Consider the following 26,901-nt stretch of genomic DNA (forward strand, 5'->3'; position numbering starts at 1 on the left):
AAAAATGATGTTGTAAAAAGATGTCCTTACTGTGAAATAAACTTTTTTATACCAATGAAATAAAATTTTAGTCATACCACCCAGACCTACAAGAAAATACTAAACAGAAAGAAGGGGGATTAATGCTATGATTTCAGCTAGAGCTTTCTTTACTGCATTTTTCATGTAATTTTTAGCTTAAAGGCAATATTTTGGACATGCTCTTTCAACTTGATCAACCTCTCTCACGCTGCCATGATTTAAAAAGGATATTCTAATTTGCGGCCTTCAGAGAGACACTATGAATATGCAGGAGTATACCAAAGTTTCCAGCTGAGGTGGGATATCTGCATTTTATACTGGTGTTGCTCAGCTTTGTTGCATGAGCCCACAATTTTGACCTTTCAAACCTGGCTGCCATGAACAATTGTCTGCCCATAAACACACCCACACATGCGCAAGGACTACACATGTACATTGAACTAATGTTGGGTGGGTGATGATACCATTCAGGGACGTAAAATGATAAGCAGCAGCCTCTGGTTCACTAGTAACACCTAAGTATTCCAAGACAAATCAGTGCGAATACTGTTAACAGTAAGCTAATGTTTGTCCCGAAGCTTATCCATATGGTTTTGACTCATTTATGTACAAAAACTGATAGTTCTCTGTAACCATCACAACTATAATTCTGAAAAAGTAATTACTCTATGACTAAAAAATATAGATTTTCTCTAAAGAATGAATTCGGGTTGTATAAATCAGTGTTTCAGAGTGTGTGGTCAAAAAACAACAACAAATGTTTAGTTTTTAACTTATTTTGCTTATATAAGACTTTTATTTTGAAATGCGCGAGTGACAACTGTGCTGTTTGACATGTGAAATTTCATTTGATTATAACAACAAATATGTCGAAGTGCAAGTACAACCCCGAATATGTTAAGTATGGATTTACATAGATTGATGACAAAAAAGGCTTAACACTTCAGTGTGTCGTATGTGGTGATGTGCACTCACAAGATCACTTTTAGAAACCAAACATTTGTCGTTTTACCTTGTAATATTTATATAATTTGAGACATTTTGTTAAATGACAGTGATAGATATTGTTTATTTGTAAGTCTTGGTGATGTTCTTCTGATTTATATTCTTCTGTCACTACTTGTGTATGTTAACAAGCAAATACAAATTAATTATAATTCCTAAAATTACATTATAGTTCCTAAAAATTTGGGCCGGGGGTTGAAGACCATGTAAAAATATGGGTCCCATGGCCAAACCAGTTGAGAACCCCTGGTATAAATGTTTCTGGATGTATACAATTATCATGCAGTCATTATCAGCATCAGTTGCAATGCTTCACTGCCATTCACAAAACTTGTCATATGGTCTAAGATAAGATAGTATAGTGTTAGTTCACGTATAAATACTTTAGTACTTTTAGTCTACCTTTTATGAGTACCAATAATTTGGACATTATTGTTACTACTGTTTTTTCCACATACTGTTTTTGTATACAGTTAAAGTCAGAATTATTAGCCGCCCAGTTTATTTTTTCCCCCGTTTCTGTTTAACGGAAAGAAGATTTTTTTTTCAACACATTTCTAAACATAATCGTTTTAATACCTCATTTCTAATAACTGATTTATTTTATCTTTGCCATGATGACAGTAAATAATATTTTACTAGACATTTTCCAAGATTCTATACAGCTTAAAGTGACATTTAAAGGCTTAACTAGGTTAATTAAGTTAACTAGGCAGGTTGGAGTAATTACACAAGCTATTGTATAATGATGGTTTGTTCTGTAGATTCTCTAAAACAAATATCTTCAAGGGGCTAATAATTTTGTCCTTAAAATTGTTTTTAATATTTTAAAAACTGCTTTTATTCTAGCCAAAATAGAACAAATAAGACTTTTCCAGAAGAAAAAATATTTTCAAACATACTGCGGAAATTTCCTTGCTCTGTTAAACATAATTTTAGAAATATTTTAAAAAATAATAATAATCCAAAGGGGGGCTAATAATTCTGACTTTAACTGTATATAGCATAGCAAGTACACAAGTAATTTTGGATGTAACCATTTAAACCTTAACAATTTTGTCAGTCACATGCTATGAATATTTTATACTCTAAAAAACCCTAATAAAATAAGCATTCGTGACCTCTCGAACAAAGGCTATCTAAATGTTGAGAATGACAGATCACCCAGACAGCCTCCTTACTGCTGCTAGGCTCTTTGTGCATTCCTGAGATTCCATATCTGATGTGCACTTTCTCTTAAAATATGCAAAAAAGAGGGAAGATGGAAAGTTAACATTTCTCTCCTACCCTTCACAAATGTGATTTTATCTGGTGAAAAAGTTCCTGCTTAAGTAAAACATAATGTTCTTCTTAAATTGGTTTAAAAATATAGGCAGCAAAATTTTTAAAAATCTTAATTAAATGCAGCAGAGCTAATCAAATCACAATGTGTATTTTTATGAAATCTGAAAATTATATTAAACCACAAAAACTTCAAGCATCTTCACTACAAGTTCAAATTAAAGACCAAGATGGCAGAAATTCAATACTGCACACTGTAGAATGTACTTCTTAAACTAATAATATATGAATCTCTATTTATAAGGAATAAATAACAATTATTATTTCTGTCAAAATCAAACAGTGTGGAAGAACAATCATTTCAGTTAGTTCTAAAAAAGTAATTGCTGTTAAAATTTATAATTTTAATTGTTTCAATTAATTGTAGAAAAAGAATTTACTTACCAAAAATTAAAAACAAATAACTGAATTTGGGCAAAAAAAAAAGAAAAAAGTTTTCATTAGGCACTAAAATCCATTTCTGGACTATCCTAATCTATATATTTATTTAAATTTCCAACAAAATTTCCTTTTGCAGTTAATACTGTCAGAAATTAACTAGGATGCAATGAAAGCATCCAAATAAAACCTTTTAAATCCCAAAATTCCTCTGATTTTTAGATTTCTTTCATAATATTATAATCTTGGCCTGAATAATAAAGGTTTGTATTTTTTATATATTATCTACAGAAAACTTTTATTTGAACCAGTCAATTACCTTTCTTAGAAACCAGTGTTCCTAAAATAAAATACAGTTGATGGTTGAAAACAATCATAATAAAAAAAAAAGAGAAATCAGCCTGGAAAATGCTGAACATTAAAGCAATAATCTCAAAACGCAATCTATGGTGACCATAAAGAATTTTCCACAACAATATTAATATTTGATGCTGATGTGACTAAAGGCTACAGCCATAATTGTTCATACTGATCTTTTCTATCAGTTGAATGATTCATTTGCACATGAAAGTGCTACATGCTTTGTATTTTATTAGAACAAAGTGGACTTTAAAATTAAATACAAAAAGACAGGACATTGGGTAGTTGGTAATCTACTAGTAATCCACTGACTCCAGTACTGACTAATCCAGTACTGACTCAAACCTGACCCACCCTAACCTCACCTGACCACACCTGACCACACCACACAGCTCTGGGGCCATCCCTAAAAACTCTATTACAACTCATTTTCAGCATTTAATAGAAATATAATCCATTTTGTAGACTTTTATGGCAAAAAAAAAAAAAAAAAAAAAAAAAACGTCGTGTGTGTTTTTTTCCCTTTTTTATATTATTTTTGCAGTGGGTTTCCAAGCTTCCAAAAAGGCAGTGAAAATATTGTGCCACGTCGTAGCAAAATGCGCATTTACTGAGAAAGAAGCACAAAGTTTCATTAAGCCACACGTTTCCTTTCTGGAGTGGAATGTAAACCCTTTCACCCAAAACCCCAGAACTGGCCTTAACTGAAAAGCCATTGCAACACTTTCGCAACATCATATTTTACATACCACACACAATCGGACTATCACATCTTGCAGTACTAATAACAGCCGCGTCCACGACACAGCACTTACCTGTTATAACCTCCCGTTTGCTTTCATCCAGATGAGTTGAGATCAAATCCCCCATCGTGCCGCTATTTGTTGGCAGACTGGTCTGGTCTGTCTCGGTGAGCTTCGCCTCAGTGGAGCAGCTGTGTGGTCGCAGGCAGCAGGGCGCTGGTTTGGTTTGGTGTCTTATGATAAGATATGAACTCAAGTTGATTTGAGCGGCTCCTCCCTCTTCTTACTCAAGCAGTAGAGGCAGCTCGAGTTACAAAAATAGTTTTCACGCACCGTGCTGAATTAATAAAGGCTCACTTTTCCATAACTTTGATACACTGCAATGCTTCTTCAGTCCAGCGTGAAACAGGCACTGCTCGGTTCGGCGTCAAAACACACTTTACTTCATGAGGCACATGAGCGCGCCGAGGGCGGGTTTACAGAAATCTGAATTCACACCTCCAATTAGAGGCGGGATCGGCGCTCATGAATCAAAGGGCGTTTGAACAAATCTTTAAAGTGACCGAATCGATTCCATTAATTTCTATAAACCGGCTGATTCGAGGTCCTTGTTCACATTTGTAAAGTAGAATATAGTGTTAATAACTTAATTGAGACCTTCACTGGCCCGTCAACTAACTGATTGAGTTCTGAATGAAAGCTTAAGCTTTCGTCTTGAACGTGTAGGCTACTCAAAGTATCATAAATAACTCATAATTCCATTAAATGTGGAATTATGAATGATGCTGACCTAAATTAACTGAAATTTGTAATTCTTAAAGGGATAGCTAACCCAAACTGAAAATATTGCCATCATATACTTACCCTTATGATCAGTGTTGGGAATTTAGTTTTAAAAGTAATTATTTTTAAGTCCAGCCAAATAAGATGTTCTTAAAATGTAACTAAGTAAATTAGTTACTTTTTAAAAAGTGACTCAAGATTACCTATATTACTTTTTAAAGTAGCCTAACGTTCCCCAGCACTATATGCTAAACCTATTTAACATTCTTCTTAAACTCAAAAGAACATATGATTAATTTAATCATTGATCTAAATAGGCTAAATGTTATATATATATATATATATATATATATATATATATATATATATATATATATATATATATATATATATATATATATATATATATATATATATATATATATATATATATATATATATATATAATATTGTTTCATATGGAACTATGGAAGTCAATATAAGTTTTCAGCTTTCTTCAAAATATCTATAGTGTTAAACTGATATTATCTGAACTCGATGTTTATAGAACCACTTGGTATGAAGTCAATCTAGGGCCATACATACTTGCAAAATAATAGAACGACCTGCCTCCATTTAAGTGACATCATCACCTGGAGACACAGCATCACCAAGGTGGTCTTACAGCCCAGTAGGTTCGGGCCTGCCATAAACGCCCAAGTTCCCTTGACTTTGTGTCCTTGTCAAATCACGGCCACAAAGTGAAACGTGCCAAAACGTGAAGTACAAAGTATCAGTATCGCAAAATCACGGTTGACTAAAAGGCTAATTAAATGTGCATTGCAATTGACTGGTTTGTAAAGGCAATACTATAAAAAACTTTAGCAAATATTCATAGTTTTTTTCATTGCAAATATTTATTTTATTTTATTTTTTGCACTGCTTGATTTTTATATGCAGTTCTTTTTTGTTAGCAAATTTCATTTTTATTTCTCAAAAATAAATTTTCGCTTTGCGTTTTTTGGAGATTTGGATTTATTTAATTTTTGCTCAATACTTTTTTTTATTTTTTAATTTTGCAAGTATATATGGTGCTACATTGACTCTATAGTTGAGGACAAGTAAATAGTACATTTTCATTTTGTGTGAACTATCCCTTTAAGTCTATACTAGCCCAACAGAAATCACACTGTTTTACCTGATGCAGAGTGTGTTTAGTGTGTTAGATATACATTTAACTGACATATTTACTACAAAAAATATGTTTCTGTAAATTGTGTTTTTCAGCCACATGAATGAATTAGGCCTAAATTATAAGCTGTTGTTCTTTGTCAGTATTTGTCAGTGTATACTTTGTCACCTAGACATTAAATACATCTGCTTTAATAACATCTTCCACAATGAAAACCCAGTGTAATGGGATGGTTCATTCCAAAATTTTAATTTCATTTCACATTAACAAAATCATACTCCTTAAGTCAAGTTTTTAAATTCTTTATTTTTGTCTGCTGAATGTGCAGTTTCTAATTACACGACATGTTAAAAAACTTATTATTATTATTATTATATAATATTAATTAGATTTAATTATTCATCTATTTGCCCAGCTGTGTGTTGTTAAAAAAAACATCACAAGCCTTTTTTAAGGCCTATTTAAAAAACAACAAAAAACACATAATTGTTGTTTTTTTATTAATGTTATATTTTTAACAAAATATTTTAGTGCTTCTTGTTTTTTTCTTTTCTTTTCTTTTCTTTTTTCCATTAGATCAGTTATAAGCTGCCATATGGTCGGTCATGTTCAATGTGTTCCTAGACATTATAATGTGCTCCACCTATTTCTATGGGGCATGTTATTGCATTCCACTTCCATTCTTTAGGGGCAATTAATAAAAAAAGATCTAATTATGATATAAAACATATTATGAAGTGTGATATTAATTTAGAACATTGTGTGGATTCACATACAAAATAAGAATCTCATTCTGCTTTACTGATATAGAGTAGGTCAAAAGGAAGTAAACTTAAGATATTTACATGAGATTACACTAGATAAATCTTAAGTGCGACTGTAGAGAGTGCAAGTACAGTCAGTGAAATTCAGTTAGATTAAACCAAAAACACAAATAATAATATGTATAAAATAAGACAGAAATAAATCTGGTTTAAAAATTAAGATTTGTACTGCAAATCTAGAGAGACAGAGTTTAACAATACCAGGATGGAAATGAGCTATATTATTTTAAAAAGTACAACATGAGGTATTAAATGGTTTATGTCAGTCAGTAAAAACTACTAGTTAGTTACTACTAACTACTATTAGTAAAAATCTTAAGTAGTGCGTCTTTTACCTGTCACTTTTGATGTAAAGTTCTTGATGAATAAACATAACTTAAAAGAAAATAAAACTTTTTATTTGGTTGTATAATAAAAAAATGGGGCGTTATGGTGGCGCATTGGGTAGCTCTGTCGCCTCACAGCAAGAAGGTCGCTGGTTTGAGCCTTGGCTGGGTCAGTTAGCATTTTTTTACCTGTAAAATAACGGGTTATCATACTGTAGATGGCTGTCTTACATACATATTCATTTAAATAATCCAAACGAGCAAAGCATCTCTGAATGGCCACTTAAACGCGGCAGGATAACAAGTCGATGTCTCCCTCTAGTGGGCACCAAGTGGTCTTTTCGCGCATCTTACAGGCGCACCTATTATTAAACAGATTGCAACCATTCTCACCCAAACGTCACTATTTTCATCACGTTAATTTTATATCCTATGCAAATTCGTTGAGTTCACTTTGTTAAAGCATATGCTCCAAAACCACTACAGGCGTGAAACATGATGAAATCTGCGTAGAAAGCTGAGCTTCATAGATGCACAAATGTGTGTATGTTTACAAGACATGCTGCATATGTCAACAAAGGAGCTGCGGAGGCGTGTGCTGGGATTAGGCATCGACGCAAGAGCCACATCCCATTTACACCAACTGTAGATCCGAGCGCGCGCACTCCGAGTCCGGCGGCGAGAGCGAGCACTCAGGATGGCATCTCTGGGACTCAAGGCGATTGTCGGAGAAAGTAAGACATGTTTTCCTTAAGTTTATGTATGGCAGATATACGGCTGTTTTTGGACCGGACATGTTGAAAATTTGTAACGTGTGGAGTTAGTGCCATTTTCATTGACATTTGTACTTTGTGTAGTACTGTACATGTTAGCATGAAGGGTGTGTTAACGTATTATCAAATATTAGTTGGCCCATACTCACAAACAGTAGCCTATAAACCTCATACAACAATACTGCTCTACTTAAATTCTTATTTAAGTTGAGCTTATTTATTTAAATTGCTTAATATTATATTATATTATATTATATTATATTATATTATATTATATTATATTATATTATAATGAGTGTCAGGCGCTACACATTACATAGAATAACTGTGATATTGCTAAAAGCACACAAGCATTTGAGATAGGCTACACACTAATCTGTGTAGTCCTGTGGGATTAGGGATCCAGATATGAGGGGCGGCTCATAGTCCTGATGCATGGATGGACGCACAAAGAGTGAAAAATTGAGCTGAATACAAATAATGCAGATAATTCAGACAAGCAGTTGTTTTTAGAGCTATTAAACAAATCTACATGATATACAGTATGTTGTTAATAGCTCTAAAACAATTGCCTTTGTAATACTTATAATATCAGTCATGGCGTCCCAAATGTGATACTCTGCACTTGTTTTATGGATTTATATGAGCATTTTGTTTCTTTATTCTCCATTTCTCACAGATATTTTCTAAAATTCTAATGTAAAATATATATTTTCCCCTTTTCATATGTGCCGGTCTTAGAGGCAATCAAGGACTGATGAGAATATTTTATGATTTATGCTCGCATTCATTCTTTTAGCAAATCAAGACATCACTTTTTGCCATATACATGTGTCTTTTTTGCTCATTGTTCTGCTTCCATATATATACTGCTAGACAAAAACAGGTATCAGGTATAAGTGTTTATTACTTTGGCAAGTGTGCGATCGACACCATGCATAAATGAAATGAAGGCAGATTACAACAAAAATGCTATAGGAGGTTTCTGTCGAGTCTTGTTGTTAGACAGACTGGTTTTTAAAATCAATTTAATATTCATTCTGCCTATATCAATTAACTATATATCTCACCAGCAGCCTCTTTATACGCTGTTATTTTGTCAGACTGGATGTTGATTTGTTGTTCTGCAGTTTCAGTAATAGGCTGTGAGCTTCATCACAAGTTTATTTTAATGCAACAACACCTCTGAGTGTCAGAACTGACAGATCCAGCGTCAATAGCTGTGAAATGTGTTATATGACTGCACAAAGCTGTTGCGTTTGGGATTGCACAATTCAATGGAGAATTTAGGAGGACAGTAAAAATGATTCAGGTCCACTGTGAATACATCCAGCGCCACGAAGAGAAACTGAAAGAGTGAGAACAAGGGGGAAAAAAGGAGTGACAAAGAGCAGGAGAAAGAGAGACAGAGGAAGAACTAAAATAGAGAGGCCGGTGGTGTAAGAGGATTGGCAAGAGATTAGGCCTGTGATTGCTGGGCTTCTCTCACAACACACAACATATATCATTTAAAATAATAAAATAAAGTTTCCCTTTTTGATGTCACAAAAGACAAGGATGGTACATTTGCATTATTTTTAAAATTATTATTATTATTAAAGCTTGAATAAGTGCACTGAAACAATAAAAACAACACTAAAATAAATAAATTAATAACATAAAAAGAAGAAAATATGTACATAACAAGTACAATAAATATCTCCATAAGGTCATATAAGAAAGAAAAAAAACATAACTATCACAAAACAGTATACAAATGGATTAATGACCTAAATGTTGCATTTTGATATTGGCATGAAAATAAAACAAATAGAAAGTGATTATGAATAGATATCATGTTGATATGCATAGAAAGCAAGTTTTAAATAACATTTAGGGAAAAAAAAAAGAAAAAAAAATGAGTCCGAGTAACATTGATTATATATATACCTAATCTGGCCAGTGATATTAAATCAGAGACAATAAAAATAACCATACAATTGATTTAATATAATATAATATTATTGATTTAAAAACTTCTAAGAAATGTGTAAAACAAGTGACGTCAAATTAATTTGCTTTCTGGTATTATATTTGGGTAAACAAACTAGTGTTACACTGGGTGACATTTTACATCAGTGTTTAGTAAGTCATAACAACTGTAACACTCTTGACTGTCAGCAGACCACTGTTGGTGAAGTGGAAACAGTTCAATAAAACATTCAATTAATGAAAATAATAAAACAATACATCTATTTTATAATGTTTTTTTAAACATGTTTTTGCTAAACCTGTTTTTCCCTAAAACTGACAGAAAATCAAAGTCAAACAAAGTATAATCTGAATTTGAAATTGATGTATCAAAAAGGGGGCTTTCAGTGAGGTTTCATTTAAGCGCAATATCAAACATTATCACTATGTGAAAACATATAAGAAGCAGTAATATTACATATTTGTTTTTTTCCCAGTATTTATCAAGTAGTCACCATATTCTAACACAGTATCCGTTTGATGATCTTTGATTTGTTAGTCCCTAACAAACACATAGAAGACCTTTGTAAAATATAAAATATGGGTTATACTGGGATACAATATGTTTCTTTAGAAAATGTTGTGCTATGAATATTTAACCAAAAAACTAATTTTGCATAACTGTGAGTACTGACATTAAACGACATGACTCGCACTATACTTAGGATTTTTGTTTTGTTTTTCTTGTTGCAAACCTTTGTCATGAATTAGTTTATATGTTAAATTAAGGTTGAATCTGTTTTAAGGATAGGTTATAGATTAGTTTAGTTTTAGAGTAAGGTATTGTTTTAAATATGTAATTGCAAATGTATCACCTGTGGTATGCTGACAGTTAAGGGTTTATCTAAATGAAAATAAATAAAAATGATGATTACAATACACAAAAATCACTCTTTTGTCTTGGTTCCAAATGTATAGACATTAATGAATATGACATTTAGGGATGCACAATATATTGTTTTAGCATCGATTTAGCAATGTGCAAATCTGCAAAAGTCACATCACATGCTGGAAGTAATAAAACTTGACCTAATCAAATAGTATAAAAGACTTTAGTATTAATGTATTTTTCAGCCTAGTGACCACAATTTCAGGCAAATTTAAGCCACCTGGGCACAACATTTTTTAAAGATAAACTCTAATTATACAAAGAAAACTATACACAGTTAATTTAGATTTTATTGTTGTGTTTCTGAGCCTCAATGCTGTTAGAATCCACCAAGACTACAAAGCGCTGTTTATTTTATTTTGATCTTTGTTCTGTTGTTTTCATATGTGCTTATTTTGTTTGGCATATTTTTGTATAATTTTGTATATTTTATGCACATGCTCTCCTCTAAAATTATAAATACTTTCCAAATAGTGTTGCTCAGGTCATCTTGTGAAATTATATTCAAATCACAATACATCAAGCGCAGGAAAAAAAAAATATATCAATGTCTGTTTTTTCCAATATCGTGCAGCTCTTATGACAGTACACAATTTTGAAAATAAATAAATAAATAAATACATTTGCAATAAGACTATTAGACTCTGCAAATGTCACAGGTCTTTTTAAAGATCAGATTCAAAGGAAGAGAGAATATTCAGTCTCTGTAACACCCCATGCTTTGCACTGTTGTCTCAATGGGCTGAGTGTGCATGAAGTGTAGAAGTCTGTTAAAGTATGTGATTATGCAGTGTTTCAGCACACACCTTTCAAATATATTTAGACTATGGCAGACATGCCCATCATCAAACACCTGTACCAACTATATTTGAGCAATTCCAGCGTTATAGATGTGAGGTTTGCAGTAAAAATTGAAACATAATTTACAGAGAAGAATATGATAACAGTATATTAAAACATGTCTTTATTTCCCAAAACAAGTAGCCAGAGAGTTGAGTCAGTAAAAATATCTTATATTTGGTCACTTTTTAAAAATTTTAAATAAGGGAAATAAGCATGCAAAATTGACGTGACTCGAAAAAAGTATACAAATTTACAGTACACAACATACTTTGTAGAAATTGTGTGAGTTAAACTTAGAAATAATATTTGTATTTTATATAATTATCAAAAGGTAAAGAGTTGGTTCTAAATAAAACAAAAATGACTTATTTTTCATTTGTTTTTCCTTTTTTCATGGCCAGTTTGACATTTGCATGGAATCGCTCATTTCTTTTTAGCCATTTAACCATTTTAACTGCACATTTTTAGCTGGAGTCTTTGAAAAGATCTTTGTCTGAATCGCTGTTGTACTGTAGCTAAAGGTGTCACAGACAAAGTGTTAACCATAATATAAATGAAGCATTTATAATTTGTAACATTATTATTATTCACTTTTTTATGTGACAGTTTTATAAGAACCAGAAATCTAACATTTTGTTTTAAAGTTACCATTTACTAACTTTTTTGGCACTTATTTCTTAAAATTTGTGACATTTCCTGTTATCTTGACTCTCACTTTTATTCACCTTTGCTTTAATGCACAGTTGACCATTCTGTCATCATTTACTCACTCTACTCTTGTTCCGTTTGACTTTCTTTTATACATAAAGGCAGGTATTTTGAAAAATGTTGGAAACCTGCAACAATTGACTTCCACATTTGTTTTTTGTCTCATGAATGTCAATGGTTACAAGTTTTCAGCTTTCTTCAAAATATCTTCTTTTGTGTTCAACCCATAATGGTTTATACCAGCTTAAGGGTGAGTAAATAGTGAGTAAATTTAGATTTTTGGGTGAACTATCTCTTTAAACTCTTGTATGCAAAATGTTTGATCATTGTCTCATGTGTTATTCCAATTACATTATTGGTCCTGTTTTTGTTTAACTCCTAGAAATTATGAACGATGTCATTAGGAAGGTGAAGAAGAAGGGAGAATGGAAGGTAAACATGAATCTCACCCTCATTCCTGCAAGAGAACATCATATGCTTATTGACCTTAACAAGCAAGCACAGGACATCAACATGACGTAATATTGATGTTGTACCCTAACTTCGTGGGGACGTTGCATTTTGTTTAAAAATCGGGTTGACATCAAAACTCAACGTCAGGCCAATGTCCTACCAAAAATAATTGTTAAATGAGGTTACAGTTTGATATTGTGTGGACGTTACCACTATGACAATAAAAAGGCAGTATTTGATGTCAATATGATGTTGGCTCGATGTTGTATTTTGATCACTTTCCAACACAACATACAGTACAATTAACCAAATAGCGTCGTTATTGGACATCAAGATAATGTCCTTGGATGCTGGTTAAATGTTGAGTTTTGGTAACTTGACATCATGAACTAAATCTAACTCAATATTAACATCACATGACATTGTGTGCCTACTGGGTATTCTTCACGTACAAGCGGGAACGGCCATTGGAATTGAAACGTCCCATCTCTTTCACTTCCATTGATTTTTAGACGTTAAAACCAGCTTCTTGATGCTGCAAAGGGATATTTTCTTATTATATTATTCTACTTTTTATGTATAGTCATGATTGCACTTGTTTGTAGAGCAAACAGAATGACTTTTTGTTTTCTGCTGTTTATTATTCCTATTGCCATTTCTTCCATAGCCAACCGATTTGTAAGTTATAAAACAATTGCAAAACTTCCATATTGCAGAATAAGGTCAATTAGTTAATTAGGGTGATAGATATTTCTCCATTAAATGTGCAGGATATATTTGCACTGAAAAAAAAAAAGATTTTAGCAAAATTGTTGCAAACAATCTATATGGGCTGAATTTAAACATTAAAAAAGTATGATTAAATTTAGCCCAAATAAATTGTCTACAACCACTTACCATAAAAAAATTGTAAATCCAAGAAATGTGAAGTCAAACACAATCTTCAGTTTGTCCGTACGTGTTAAAAATAAATAAATCTGTTTTCTGCAGATTCAATATGTTGTGTCATGCTTGTCTTCTCAGTCTAGATCAGGGGTGTCCAAACTGGGTTCTGGAGGGCCGGTGACCTGGAGAGTTTAGCTTCAACCCTAATCAAACACACCTAAAGCAGCTAATCAAGCTCTTACTAGATATAATAGAATCTTCCTGGCAGGTGTGTTAAAGCAAGTTGGAGCTAAACTATGCAGGACACCGGCCCTCCAGGATTGAGTTTGGACACTCCTGGTCTACTGTAGATGTAATGTCAATAAGGATTTGCTGTATGTTGTACTACATTATACTGTATAATGTATGCTTTTCTCTTTCAGGTTTTGGTGGTGGACAAGCTCAGCATGAGAATGGTCTCATCCTGCTGTAAAATGACCGACATCATGTCTGAAGGGATTACAAGTGAGTTTCACTCTCATAGAAATGTTAAAACCAAGCACGAATTGACATGACTATATATATAATAATGCAACATTCTTTCTTTTTCCAGTCGTGGAAGACATAACAAAGAAACGTGAGCCTCTTCCAACAATGGAGGCCATATTTCTCATCACTCCATCTGATGAGGTAACCTGTCTCATGTTTTCATTGCTATTTGTGGACACAAAACACGAAATAATTGTAAAAAGCCATCAAAATGAAATACAATTTCATTGATATAGATTGATTTAGAGATCAGTTCTTTACAAATGACAAGCATGTTTAATTAAGTGTGGTTTATTCATAAACTAATTTCGAGAGGATCACGTGCTTATAATCAACACGGCTGGCTCCTTGTTAGCTCCGTAATCAGCCCTATTAGATGATTACGGAAGCATTATAAATAACCTGAGTTTTTCACTCCAGTTATCTTCGTCTTGAAGCTCCCCCCCTTTCCACCCCTACATCCTCCCACTTTTTCTGATCGGGCGACACGGTGGCCCAGTGGCTAGCACTGTTGCCTCACAGCAAGAACACCGCCAGTCCAACCCATCGGGCCGGTTGGTGTTTCTGTGTGGAGTTTGCATGTTCTCCCCGTGTTCGCGTGGGTTTTCTCGGGTTCCCTGGTTTCCTCCCACCGTCCAAAAACATAAACCATAGCCAATCGACTAAAACAAATTATCACCCAATACAACCTGAGTTTACACTTCTCACGGTGACAAGCAGGGGAGTTCTCGAGACCTACCTGACCTCGAATTCCCCTCTCGCCCTTCTAACGGGAGGGAGCCCTGGGCTCGAGGATATTACGAGCTCAGGGCTCTCTCCCGGGACAGCATGCCAAATACGCTTTATTGATTATCAGCTAAGTGTGAACTCTTGAAACATATACAGTGTAACATATATAAAGTATATATACGCTAACACTTACAGTACAGTAGGTTTTTCGTAGCATTTAAACATGCATGAACTAATAATGAGCACTATATTTTTAAAGCATTTGTTAACTTTATTAGTAAAAATGTAGTTGTTTAGTTCATGCACTGTGAACAAAAGATACAATATAAAAGCAAATAATAATTTGAAATGTAAGTGTGGAAATTAGCTTCATAATTAATAAATGATGTAGTATTTTTGTCATTGTTAGTGCATATTAACTAATATAGTAACTAGTCTAAACAAATTAAATATTATTGTAAACGTTTACCACAAGAAATACATGCACATTTATTTGAAAAGTTTAGGCTCAATAAGAACGTAATAAATACTTTTACTCCACATAGACACTTGTACAATGTTGCAAAGCATGTTTTTAACTCTGAAAGAAAACCACATAAATATAAAGCACAATTTAAACATAAATAACTGTATGCATAACTCTATGCATATCAACATGATATCTATTGATAATCACTTTTTATTTGTTTTATTTTTATGCCAATATCAAAATGCAACATTTAGGTCATTAATCCATTTGTCTACTGTCTTGTGATTGTTATGTTTTTTTAACATAAATTATAATAAATAATATCTTTAATTAGCACCGAATTAATATATTAGCATGATTTCTGTGGGATCATGAGACACTAAAGACTCAAGAAATGACTCGGCTGTGGAATCAATAAAATAAATGGCATTTGAAAAAAAAAAAAAAAACTACAGCATAAATATGCTGTTTTGTATATTTAAGCAAAAATAAATCCAGCCTTTGTGAGCAAAACACATAGTTTGAACAGGAATATAATAAGAAGTGAAAACACAGAATATGTTAGCTATAGAAGTAGTTTAAGATACGGCTATAGAAAAAAATATCAAATATAAAATATTTTTAAAATTTAATATGAAGAATATAGCTATAGAAATAAAAAATATAAAAAGCTTAGCTTTTCAAACAGAAGTGTCTCTAACAAAGCTGTCTGAATTTTGAATGTTACTATATATTTAGTTTTTTATATAGAAGATATATAAAAATATAAACACTACCGGTCAAAAGTTTGGGATCAGTTTTTTTTTTCAAGTTTTATATAAATAAAAACAATTATTTGTATTAAATGTGAAATAAAAAAAAATTATTTGTCAAATATTTATTACAATTTTAAATAACTGCTTTTGTATTATATGTACTGTAGTCTCAAATGATTACTCCAGTCATTATTGGTTTTATTACTTTCACCATTAATAATAATAATAATAATAATAATAACTAATATTAGAGTGATTTCTGATGGATCATGTGATTCTGAAGACTAGAGTAATGAAGCTTAAAATTCATATTTAAAATCACTGGAATAAATGATTAAATTAAATGATAAACAACATGTTATTTTATAGTGCAATAACATTTCACAATTTTACAATTTGTACTGTATTTTTGATTAAATAACTGGAGTTTTGGTGAGCAGGATAAGCTCATTTTAAAACATTTTAAAATCCTTCTGACCCCAAACTTTGGACCAGTAATATACGTGTAAAATATAATTAATATTCATAATTTACATACAATTAAAGTCAGAATTATTAGCCGCCCTTTGATTTTGTTTTCTTTTTCAAATATTTCTCAAATGATGTTTAACAGAGCAAGGACATTTTCACAGTATGTCAGATAACTTTTTTTTTTTTCCTGATAAAGTCTTATTTGTTTTACTTAGGGCTAGAATAAAAACGTTTGTTTACTTTAAAAAATATATATTTAAGGTCAAAGTTAGTAGCCTCTTTAAGCTATATATTTTCGATAGTCTACAGAAGTATCCATAATTATACAATAACTTGCCTAATTACCCTATTCTACCCAGTTAACCTAATTAACCTAGTTAAGCCTTTAAATATCACTTTAAGCTGTATAGAAGTGTCTTGATAAATATGTAATAAGATATGATGCACTGTCATAATGGCAAAGATAAAAGACATCAGTTATTGGAATCAGTTATTAAAACTACAGTATTATGTGTAGAAATGTGTTGAAAACATCTCTTCGTTAAACAGAAATTGGGTAAAAAAAAATAAACAGGGGGGGCGGGGCTAATAATTCTGACATCAACTGTATGTCTACATTTTTCAACAGTCAGTCGAGGGACTCATCAATGACTTCAGAGATCCTCGTAATCCCATATACAGAGGGGCACATGTCTTCTTCACTGATGGTTAGTGTGATATGTAGTGTGTTTTACTTTTGGTTTGGCCTTCACCATTAGGTTACTGCCACATCTAATACATTATTATTCATTACATTTAGCATACTCTCATATTTCATTCTTGTTTTCCGATTTTAGCAATTCCAGACTCCTTGTTCAACTTGCTAAGTAAATCCCGTGCCTCTAAATCCATCAAGACGCTGACTGAGATTCACATCGCCTTCCTGCCCTACGAATCACAGGTGAGATTTTAAACTCTACATTATAGAGGCCAGAGCAAAGAAAAGATTCTCAGGAGGAACAATAGAGATCTGGGTTTATAGATTGGTGAAAGCAAGAGCCCTGCTTGTATGAGACTGGAACATTCGAGAGCAGCTTTGGTCGGGCCGTCTCTGGGCTTCCAATCCACTGTTGTTGCCCTCTATAATTAATCCTGAGGAGTGGCTGAATCAGCCCTCCCTGCCACAGCCCTAATCCCGCTGCCCATTGGCTAATGCCCCATCAATGAGACAGCAGGCAGCCAGTGAGAAGGACCGATGGTTGGATGTCAGTAGGGTTTTGTTAGTATGACAGATGGGGCAGTATGTTGAGGCTAGTGTGTTAGGATAGGGAGACATATACTACTCTAATATGGATTACAGGTCAAGCCGAGGGAGAGAAAGAGGTTTTTCTGTTGCTGTAGATTATTTGGAATAATGTGTGCCGAATATGTGGACCACATAGAGAACATGATGCCAACCACTGAAGACTTCGAAGACAACATATACACTAAATACACTTCATTGGACATGTACAGAGACATCAACTCAGGGGTTCTCAACCCTTTTCACTTTGGGGCCCACTTTTTTTTCTCCGATCAATCTTTGAAGGCCCACCTGTCTGAATTTTTTCTAAAATGTATCTATATCTAAAAAAATCTCTAATATATTTTAACTTTTATTTAAATGTAATTATATATATAAACTAAAACTATAATATATACAATGAAGTCAGAAATTTTAGCCCCACTTTGATTTTTGTTTCTTTTTTAAATATTTCCCAAGTTATGTTTAACAGAGCAAGAAAACTTTCACAGTATGTCTAATAATATTTTTTCTTCTGGAGAAAGTCTTATTTGTTTTATTTCGGCTAGTATAAAAGCAGTTTTTAATTTTTTAAACACCATTTTAAGGACAAAATGATTAGTCCCTTTAAGCTAATTTTTTTTCCAATAGTTTGCACATACACAGATTCAAAGAGAACCACAGGTAAACTGGGAGATTGCAAAAGGTCAGCTTCTGCTTTAAACTGCACTGACTTTAGTATCTACTGACAAATATCTACTTTTCATAAAAATACAAACAAATGTAAAACTGTAAAACACCCTAAATCTATTGAAACACGACGATCTGATGGAGGTTATTATTGGGTATTGGGAGATCGCTGGGAGGAACATTGAACAGCTCCGGCAGAGCGTGTCTCAAGCTCATATGCAAGTTTATTTTACAGTCTATGGCAGAAACACCATTGAGCCTTGCTAGATCCTCCTGTATGGGCACACGTTCATTATAAAACACTCACAGGACATTAATTTGGACAACTATGCCGATATATTAAATAGTTCACACAAAAATACACAAAGAGAGACTTTCAGTTTCCTTCACACATAGTTTGGGAATTAACAGACTCATGTGTACTAGTTGCAAACACCATCATCATGAGGATGTTTTTGCAGCGAGTTTGAAGTAATCGATCAGACAACAGAAGAAAGTGCATTACTTCCATCATTTTAATATAGCATATTAATGATGTAATCCAAAAATTATAGTATAATATTAAGAGTTAATTTTAAGCTCTTGCGGCCCACCTGCAGGATTGCTAAGGCCCACTAGTGGGGTGTGGCCCACCGGTTGAGAATCCCTGTACTATAAAACTGCAGGCTAACTATGTAATAACTTTAACTGTTAAGCACAATAAATTACTAGTTAAAGTTATTAGTAGGGCCAGAGTGAACCTGCAGACATTTTTGCTATTTTTGCTGAGAATTTTGTAAAAATCTGCGGATTTATGCAGATTTATTTTGGTAGTATTGTAGCTAAAAACTTAATATATGAAATAAAAAAATAATACCTTTTATTTTTTACTTAATGTTTACAATGCAAATCCATCTAGAGCCACTTATTTGGTACACAAAGCAAGTCTATCATTTAATACATCAACTAAAGGACAGAAATTATTACTTTATAAACTGTATTGTTAATAAATCAAATCAACACTTTCATATTAGTCAATATTATTACTGAAATTAATTTAAAAACGGAATAAATATTAATTTACACACATTTACTCAAGTAAATAAATAGACTCAATTATAAGCTAAATGTCTGTGGAAATCTGTGGATTTCTGCACGCGCAGATTACGTGTGAGCCTACAGTAGTTATTAGTTACTAATAGAGTTATTGTAACTAATAATTTTAATTTTTCCAATTTTAAATGTAATGCAATAATATAAACCTTTTGTACAGCTGCTTCGAAACATGATTATTGTGAAAAGCGCTATACAAAATTGATTCGAGATGGAGATGGACACATTGATAAATTGTTGTAATTTCAGTAAATTGTGGTACAGTGACATTCACGCTCATCAAATTCATGCTGGTAGAAATGTGGTTTCTTGGCACTGTCAATCTCTGGCATGGTTGGTTGGGGGATCAGTGGATCATTCCTAGACATTTTTTTTAATCTAATCTGGAACTACACCAGCCACTGGACTGTTGTCTGTCTGATATGCTGAATATGTTCCACTACCTGAAATATTGTTATGGATTTGTATTCTTTATTCATCTGCAAAGCTTGAGACAATTGACATTGTAATAAGTGCTAAAGAAATAAAGATGACTTGACTTGATAACAGTCAACCAAGCTGAACTCTAAACTGTTTCTGTAAAACACACACACAAAACAAACAAACAAACAAACAAACATGGCACTAAATTATATGACAATGTTTATATAAGATTTTTGGATATTATTCCCCATAAATTTATGTCAGTGGTCCTAGTCTGGGGTCAGAACCCACTAGGGGGCCTCATAACACCTCCAACGAAGCCACAGGATGGAACGATTTAATATCCTTCTGTGCTTTTAAAGTTTTTAATGTTTTAATGGGATTTTATTTGTAGCTGGTTGGTTTAGGTTTATGACTTGCAATGCTGTCTACTGTCTCACTAACCCTAACCCTATCTACACCACACAGAAATCAATTAAATGAGAAAATGCATGTAAAAATAGCGTTTTGTTTTTAAATAGTTTTGCAAAATTTTAAATAAAAAGGTGCGTCTCAATCAGCACCTTTGTTCAGTACAGAACAGAAGCTGAAAAGATAAATCTTGTGACTCAAACGTAATGACTAACATGAGACATTTTTCTTAAAATAATTAATTCATTTATTCATTTGCCTTTCGGCTTAGTCTCTTTGTCAATCTGAGGTCGCCACAGCGGAATGAACCGCCATCTTATCCATCACGTTTTACGCAGCAGATGCCCTTCTAGCCGCAACCCATCACTGGGAAAAAAAGAATTCATTATTTATTTTCAACATGAACAAACCAAGCTAAATATGTTAGGAACAATCTGACAAACATTTATAATTGTTTGAGGGTTGAATTGTTGCTGGTATATGAAAATGTAATTATTTATTCGATTATTTAGCTGTAATGTACTTTTAAATACTTAGTAAAAGGAATATATGAAAATGATTAGTTCTGTTGTGGTTCATAAATTCCTGTTTTGATTAACTCATACCACACTCAGTGTGTCCCAACCAAGCTCATCACTGTCCCCGAATTAGTGCACACGACCTACTGATGAACGACCTTGGAAGCTAGGGAGCAGATTGAGACGCAAGACTGTTTAAACATTAATCCTGAGACCATGTGCACTGATAACTATAATCACATGAAAGATTTGAGATGATGTTATGAATATGAAATAATCTGTCTCTATTGCTGCTATGTTGTTCTCAGGTGTTTTCAGTGGACAAATCAGATGCCTTCCAGGATTTCTACAGCCCGTTTAAAGCTGATGTAAAGAACCAGGTGCTGGAGCGCTTAGCAGAGCAAATAGCCACCTTGTGCGCCACGCTGAAAGAGTACCCAGCTGTTAGATACAGAGGGTGAGAAAGCAAGAGGAACCACACATAAACATATCACTGTCAAATTCACATTTTCATAAACACCATCTGCTGACACACATCTGCAATGTGACTCCGAGCATCATCAGCCATCTGCAAAGAGAACTTACACAAGCACGCAAACGCTATTTAAAAACTCTGGAATAACAGATTAGAAAGTGTCTTTAGTGTTTCATCTAGACTGGAAAAATGCTTTCACTCAGAGATTGCTAATGAAATTACAAATACCATATCACACTGGGCTGTACCGTTTGCAAAGATTAAAAAAAGAAACATTAAATGATATTAAGATAAAACATTTTGAAGTAAAAAGGAGGAAATATTGGTTTCAAGTAACTCTAGCAGGGGTGTAATGGATCAAAGTTTGGGATTCATGTGATCTGCTGATTAATTGCAATGGTTTAAAAACCAATTACACACAAGATGGTATAAAAGAGAGAGAAAAATTAGTACTTACACACCATTTTGTTTACACAAACACAAAGACCCGCATCTCAGATGCAGCGCAAGTACAGAATTTAGTATTTTTTATCATCTTCTTGAGCTTGGACGGACAAATACACACAATTATATGTCAAAATTGGTCTTCAGTGAACATAAACATTAAAAAAAGAAACTGCATTTGATTTACTATATTGAGTCTATGCATTAGCTCTTTTAAGAGTTCACATTTATGATTTATCATAAGCTTGTTTGGCATGCTGTCCCGGGAGAAAGCCCTGAGCACAAGGGATCCTCAAGCTCGGGGCTCCCTCCCGTTCGCAGAGCAAGAGGGGAGCTTGAGCTCAGGTAGATCTCAAAACTCTCCGGCTGAAGTAGCTATAAACTAATTTGAGAAGGAAATGAGCTAGACAAAGTGCCTTTTTTTGCTTAATCTGTTATGTATTATGTATATCTTTGGATGGTGGGGGGAAACCCATGCGGACACAGGGAGACTATAAAAACTCCACAGAAACACCCACCAGCCCGGCAAGGACCATAGTGTTGTTGCTGTAGGGTTAGCTGTGCTAGCCACTTGGCTGCTGTGCCGCATAATCTCCTGTATGATAAAAGTAGTATAAGGGGAAGGAAGGGGGGTTTCTTCCAGAAGAAAATGAATGTGTAATAAAGGCTGTGGTTATTTATAGTAACTTAGGAATCATATGATTGGGAGATCATGATTAGCTAATGCAAGACCAGCTGTGGTAAATCATAAGCACGTGATCCTCTCAAATTAGTTTATAAATAAACTTCACTTAAGCAAAATTTAAAGACAGTAAATCACCTCTCTTGGATGAGAAATGATTCTACATTTGATCACTTTTTTGCAACTAAATACAAGAGAACCTAAAAATACTGTTTAGGTATTGCATTTTTTTTAAATTTAGTTGTGATATTTGTCCAGTTTTAATAATGTTTATACACTACCTGGCAAAAGTTCGATCCCAGTTGTAAGAGTTGATATTCTAGTTGATCATTTGGAAAAGTAGCAGAAGGTAGATTTTTCTGATGAATCATCTGTTGAATTTCCAATCATCCCAATCATCCCAAATACTGCAGAAGACCAATTGGAACCCACATGGACACAAGATTCTCACAGAAATCAGTCCAGTTTGGTGAGGGAAAAATAATGGTTTGGGTTTTCATTTAGTATGGGGGCGTGCGAGAGATCTGCATAATGGATGGCAACATCAACAGCCTGAGGTATCAAGCTGATTGTGCTGCTCATTAAATTACAAACCACAGGAGAGGGCAAACTTTTCAGCAGGACAGCAGACCCTCTCATACTTCAGCCTCCACATTAAAGTTCCTGAAATTAAAGGTCAAGGTGCTCCAGGATTGGCCAGCCCAGTCACCAGACATGAACATTAACAGACATCCCAAGTATCCCAAGTTTTGACATCCCAAAAGTCATTTCCTGGGGATACAGAGTTGATTTGCGGGAGGTAGCGGATTAGTGGGTGCTCGAAGGGCGGGGGGTGAGTAGTTAGCGACATATCTGTGAAGGGGGGCGTGAGTTATGCGCGACGTACCTGAAGAGCTTGTAGGGATGCAGCGGAGAGAGGGGTGTGCAACATATTTAAGGACCGGGCAGGAGACGTGCGATTTCCGGGAGATTATCATTCATTTGCGGGTATCCGGGAGTGTCTATGCATTTCAGGGATACTCCCGCAACTTCCGGGAGACTTGGGATGTCTGCATTAATGAGCATATCTGGGGTAAGATGGAGTCTGGGAGTCCTGCAAGAACACTTTGCCATTTCAGATAACTTTAATAATAAGTATTTGAGTCATTACAGAGATGTATGGATGCAGTCCTCCAAGCTCATGGGAGTCAGACACAATATGAATTCTTTTTCCACTGCACTATGACTGTTAAGTGACAAGACTTTTGTTTAAGCAAAGTCAGACTGTAATGTGACAGTGACGCTGGACAACGGAGTAAGGATCCATTTGCAGGTTTTATTAAACAGAATGGTCTGACAAGCAGTGGTCAACACAGGAACAAACAGAAGTGTATGGGCAATCCAGAGTCATAGTAGAAATAACAGGCGATAGGTCAGAAGGCAGGCAGTATACAACATAAACAAACAAAGTCTAAACACGGAGGGCAAGGCAAGGAAAACTGCGTTGTAATGTTAACAACAGTATAGCAAGACTCAGCGATAATGTATGTGTGTGTGCTGTCTTTATAGGCCATGAATCAGTCCATGAGCAGCTTCAGCTATGAGTGTCTTTGTAGGTGTGTGTGTGTGTGGTGCATGACTGGAACTGTAGTCCATAAAATGTAGTCCATAAAATAGCAAATTTGTAGTTTGTGTGAATGTGAATGTTTTCCAGCGATCTATAGTGGTTCTATCGCTGATCGTGACACAGCCATTAAAAATCAAGGCATGATCTTATTTTATTTTGGTCGAATAAGCATAATCTAGAGGCCTTTGCCTTTCATATTAGCCACTTCTTATACCAAATGATCAACTAGTAATCAAGTTATTATTTGTTGTTCCTAAAACGTGTTGTCAGGTAGTGTATGTTATATTAGTTATGCTTGTTATTATTTATTTTTTATGAAACAAAACTATGTTGTTGGTATTTTTTGTTGCACTCAATAAAAAAAATATCTGACCCATGTGTCAAAAACAATATGCTTCAAACCATCGAGTCTTATGATCAAGTGCAGCCCTAAACTTCAATAAACTATATTTTATTTACAACTTCCAAAAATCATTTTTACTCTGTATATTCAGCGAGAGTTAATGGTCAGGGCTGTTGTCGTCAGGCGGCATCATGACTTATTATGCCTTTCTGTCTTTTAGAGAGTACAAGGACAATGCAGTCCTGGCCCAGATGCTTCAGGATAAACTGGACGGCTATAAAGCGGATGACCCCACTTTGGGAGAGGTGAGTCTGAGAGCTTGTAGCACCATATTTTGTCTCGAATGATAAAATAAACTGCTTCTGTCAGGCACCAGTGACCTTAATTTCTCACTGTCCAACCTTAATTCCTTGCTCTACTGTTTTTGTGATCCATCTTTCCTCTCTTCCACAGGGACCCGATAAAGCACGTTCCCAGCTACTGATTTTGGATCGTGGCTTTGACCCTGTTTCGCCACTTCTGCACGAGCTCACATTTCAGGCCATGGCATATGACCTGCTGCCCATTGAGAATGATGTCTACATGTAATCATTTGTCACTGGCAGTTTGTAATTGAATTATATACTGATCTGAGGTTGCTCAGGAAGCTTGAACTGACCGTCGGCTAAATCCGAGCATTAATCCGTGTCAATATCACCATGCATAATCATATTGTACATGCGCGCTGTAGGCAGATTACTGATGCTGATGGTCCGTGTGTGTGTGTGTGTGTGTGTGTGTGTGTGTTTATCAGGTATGAAACCAGTGGTATGGGTGACACTCGTATGAAAGAGGTGCTTCTGGATGAAGATGATGACCTTTGGATGACACTGAGACATAAACACATAGCAGAGGTGTCCACGTAAGTCTGGCCCGTTTATTATATACAGTACTGCATAAACTACTGTTCATAAGTTTGACGATAGTAAGATTTCTAATGCTTACTACACTGAAAAAAATTATTTTGCTGCTTGTTCAAACTACTTTTTTAAAATGCAAACACAATTTTTGAGATTCTTGAGGTTTTTTTATGTTCAATCAACTTAAAATTGTTTACTTAATTTGTGTTGGTACAGCATGAGCGAATTGTGAGGAACCCTACATTTTTTACAGTGTGAGGCCATCAAGGCCCTTTAACCCTTCATAGGGCACTCATTTAAACACTCATTGGAAAAGCCCTGGAGTGTTACTGGGGGTTATGGATGCAACGATTAACAATTTTTACTATTAATTCGTCACAGTTAATTAATCGTAAACGATTTTCAACAAGACTGCGTTTTTGAACAGAACAAAACTGCTTCAACTAAACATAATGATGTCAATTGTGCGCTAGTTTTAAGTTCCGTGCTTGTACACTTAGGATTAACTATGGCTGAGGCTATTAACCTAAGGGCTGTGCACATATCGCGTCTTTTGCTGGCAAGTTCGTTATTTCCAATGGTGGCGTGCGCATATTGAGTGCGATGCAATTGCACTTCCAGGCACACCTAGTTGAAAACATGCCTCAAGCGCATAGTGAGTCACAGAACAAGAATTGACCAATCAGCTGCATACTTTGTATGGAATGTACACATTTCTACTCACATTTCTACCCATTTGTACTATTTAAAAAGGAAATACTTGGCTATCCATTAATCCATTTATTCACATCTGCAGCTGACATCAGAGCAGCAGAAGCCGTTACTAATTTGCAAGTCGTAATTTTAGAGGTAGTGTTTGAATGATTCTCTATCGTAATGCCTAAAATGATGACAAAACAGGTGATTTTAAAATTATAAGGCTGAACGATATGAAATTCCATCGGTCTAGTGACATTTCCCAGTATTTCTCTGTTCCAATCGAGATATCACAATAATTAACCCCAAAAAACAAAAGCAGCGGAATCACTAACTTGCCAGATTACTGTTGTGTTTGCGATAAGGAAAAACGTTAAACACATGCGGGTATTTCTTCTCACTTTCTTTTTACTGAACTAGTCTGCAGTAATGAAACAGGATACTCATTAGAAACAAACAGATGCCCTACCAAAAAGTAACTCAGGGTTGTACAAAGAGTAGCCAACACAAAATACATACATTCCTGACATGTGAGTCCCATCTCACACTCAATACCCTACAATTACTGTGATATAAATACAGCACTGCAACATAAAAAAGATAGACTGATTTAGAATGTTACTCGCCAATTGTATAATGTTTTGTTCAGCTGTAGTTTGAAAATATACCAATCTTTTCTCCTCTAAGGGCTTATTATGTGGTCTGTCGACATCTTGTGGATGGACAATGTCAACTATCTTTGCTCTGCTCAATGACAGGCTGATGGATGCCGACGTGCTGTTTCTCAGAAATGTTAAATATTTAAAATAGGCACTATCCTAATAAAAAAACTGCATAGTTATCCAACAGCTGCAATATTTGTCAAACTGTGGTGAGTTTATTGATGTGCTGTCACT

General features: G+C 34.3%; 2 protein-coding genes across 4 annotated transcripts in view; one reads left to right on the forward strand and one right to left on the reverse strand.

Annotated features, from left to right (window-relative positions):
- The window catches only part of niban2b (niban apoptosis regulator 2b), a 59,122-nt gene extending 54,798 nt beyond the window's left edge, over positions 1–4,324 (reverse strand). Inside the window, 1 exon segment of the mRNA NM_001326382.1 lies at positions 3,921–4,324. Within this exon segment, the coding sequence (NP_001313311.1) occupies positions 3,921–3,975 (55 nt within the window). The 5' untranslated portion in view covers positions 3,976–4,324.
- The window catches only part of stxbp1b (syntaxin binding protein 1b), a 60,483-nt gene that overhangs the window by 24,061 nt on the left and 9,521 nt on the right, over positions 1–26,901 (forward strand). For 2 of the 3 annotated variants that reach the window (XR_015490296.1, NM_001089376.1), the window contains 10 exon segments: positions 7,614–7,686; positions 12,558–12,607; positions 13,936–14,017; positions 14,106–14,182; positions 17,094–17,172; positions 17,302–17,405; positions 21,169–21,317; positions 24,631–24,715; positions 24,864–24,994; positions 25,204–25,311. Coding sequence is in view for 2 of the 3 variants with exons in the window: in NM_001089376.1 (NP_001082845.1) it covers positions 7,650–7,686; positions 12,558–12,607; positions 13,936–14,017; positions 14,106–14,182; positions 17,094–17,172; positions 17,302–17,405; positions 21,169–21,317; positions 24,631–24,715; positions 24,864–24,994; positions 25,204–25,311 (902 nt within the window). In the remaining variant the exon portion in view is untranslated. 3 annotated transcript variants of the gene reach the window in all.

The sequence above is a fragment of the Danio rerio genome, chromosome 5, assembly GCF_052040795.2.
Source record: "Danio rerio strain M-AB ecotype USA chromosome 5, GRCz13ab, whole genome shotgun sequence".
In the NCBI taxonomy this organism is placed as follows: Eukaryota; Metazoa; Chordata; class Actinopteri; order Cypriniformes; family Danionidae; genus Danio; species Danio rerio.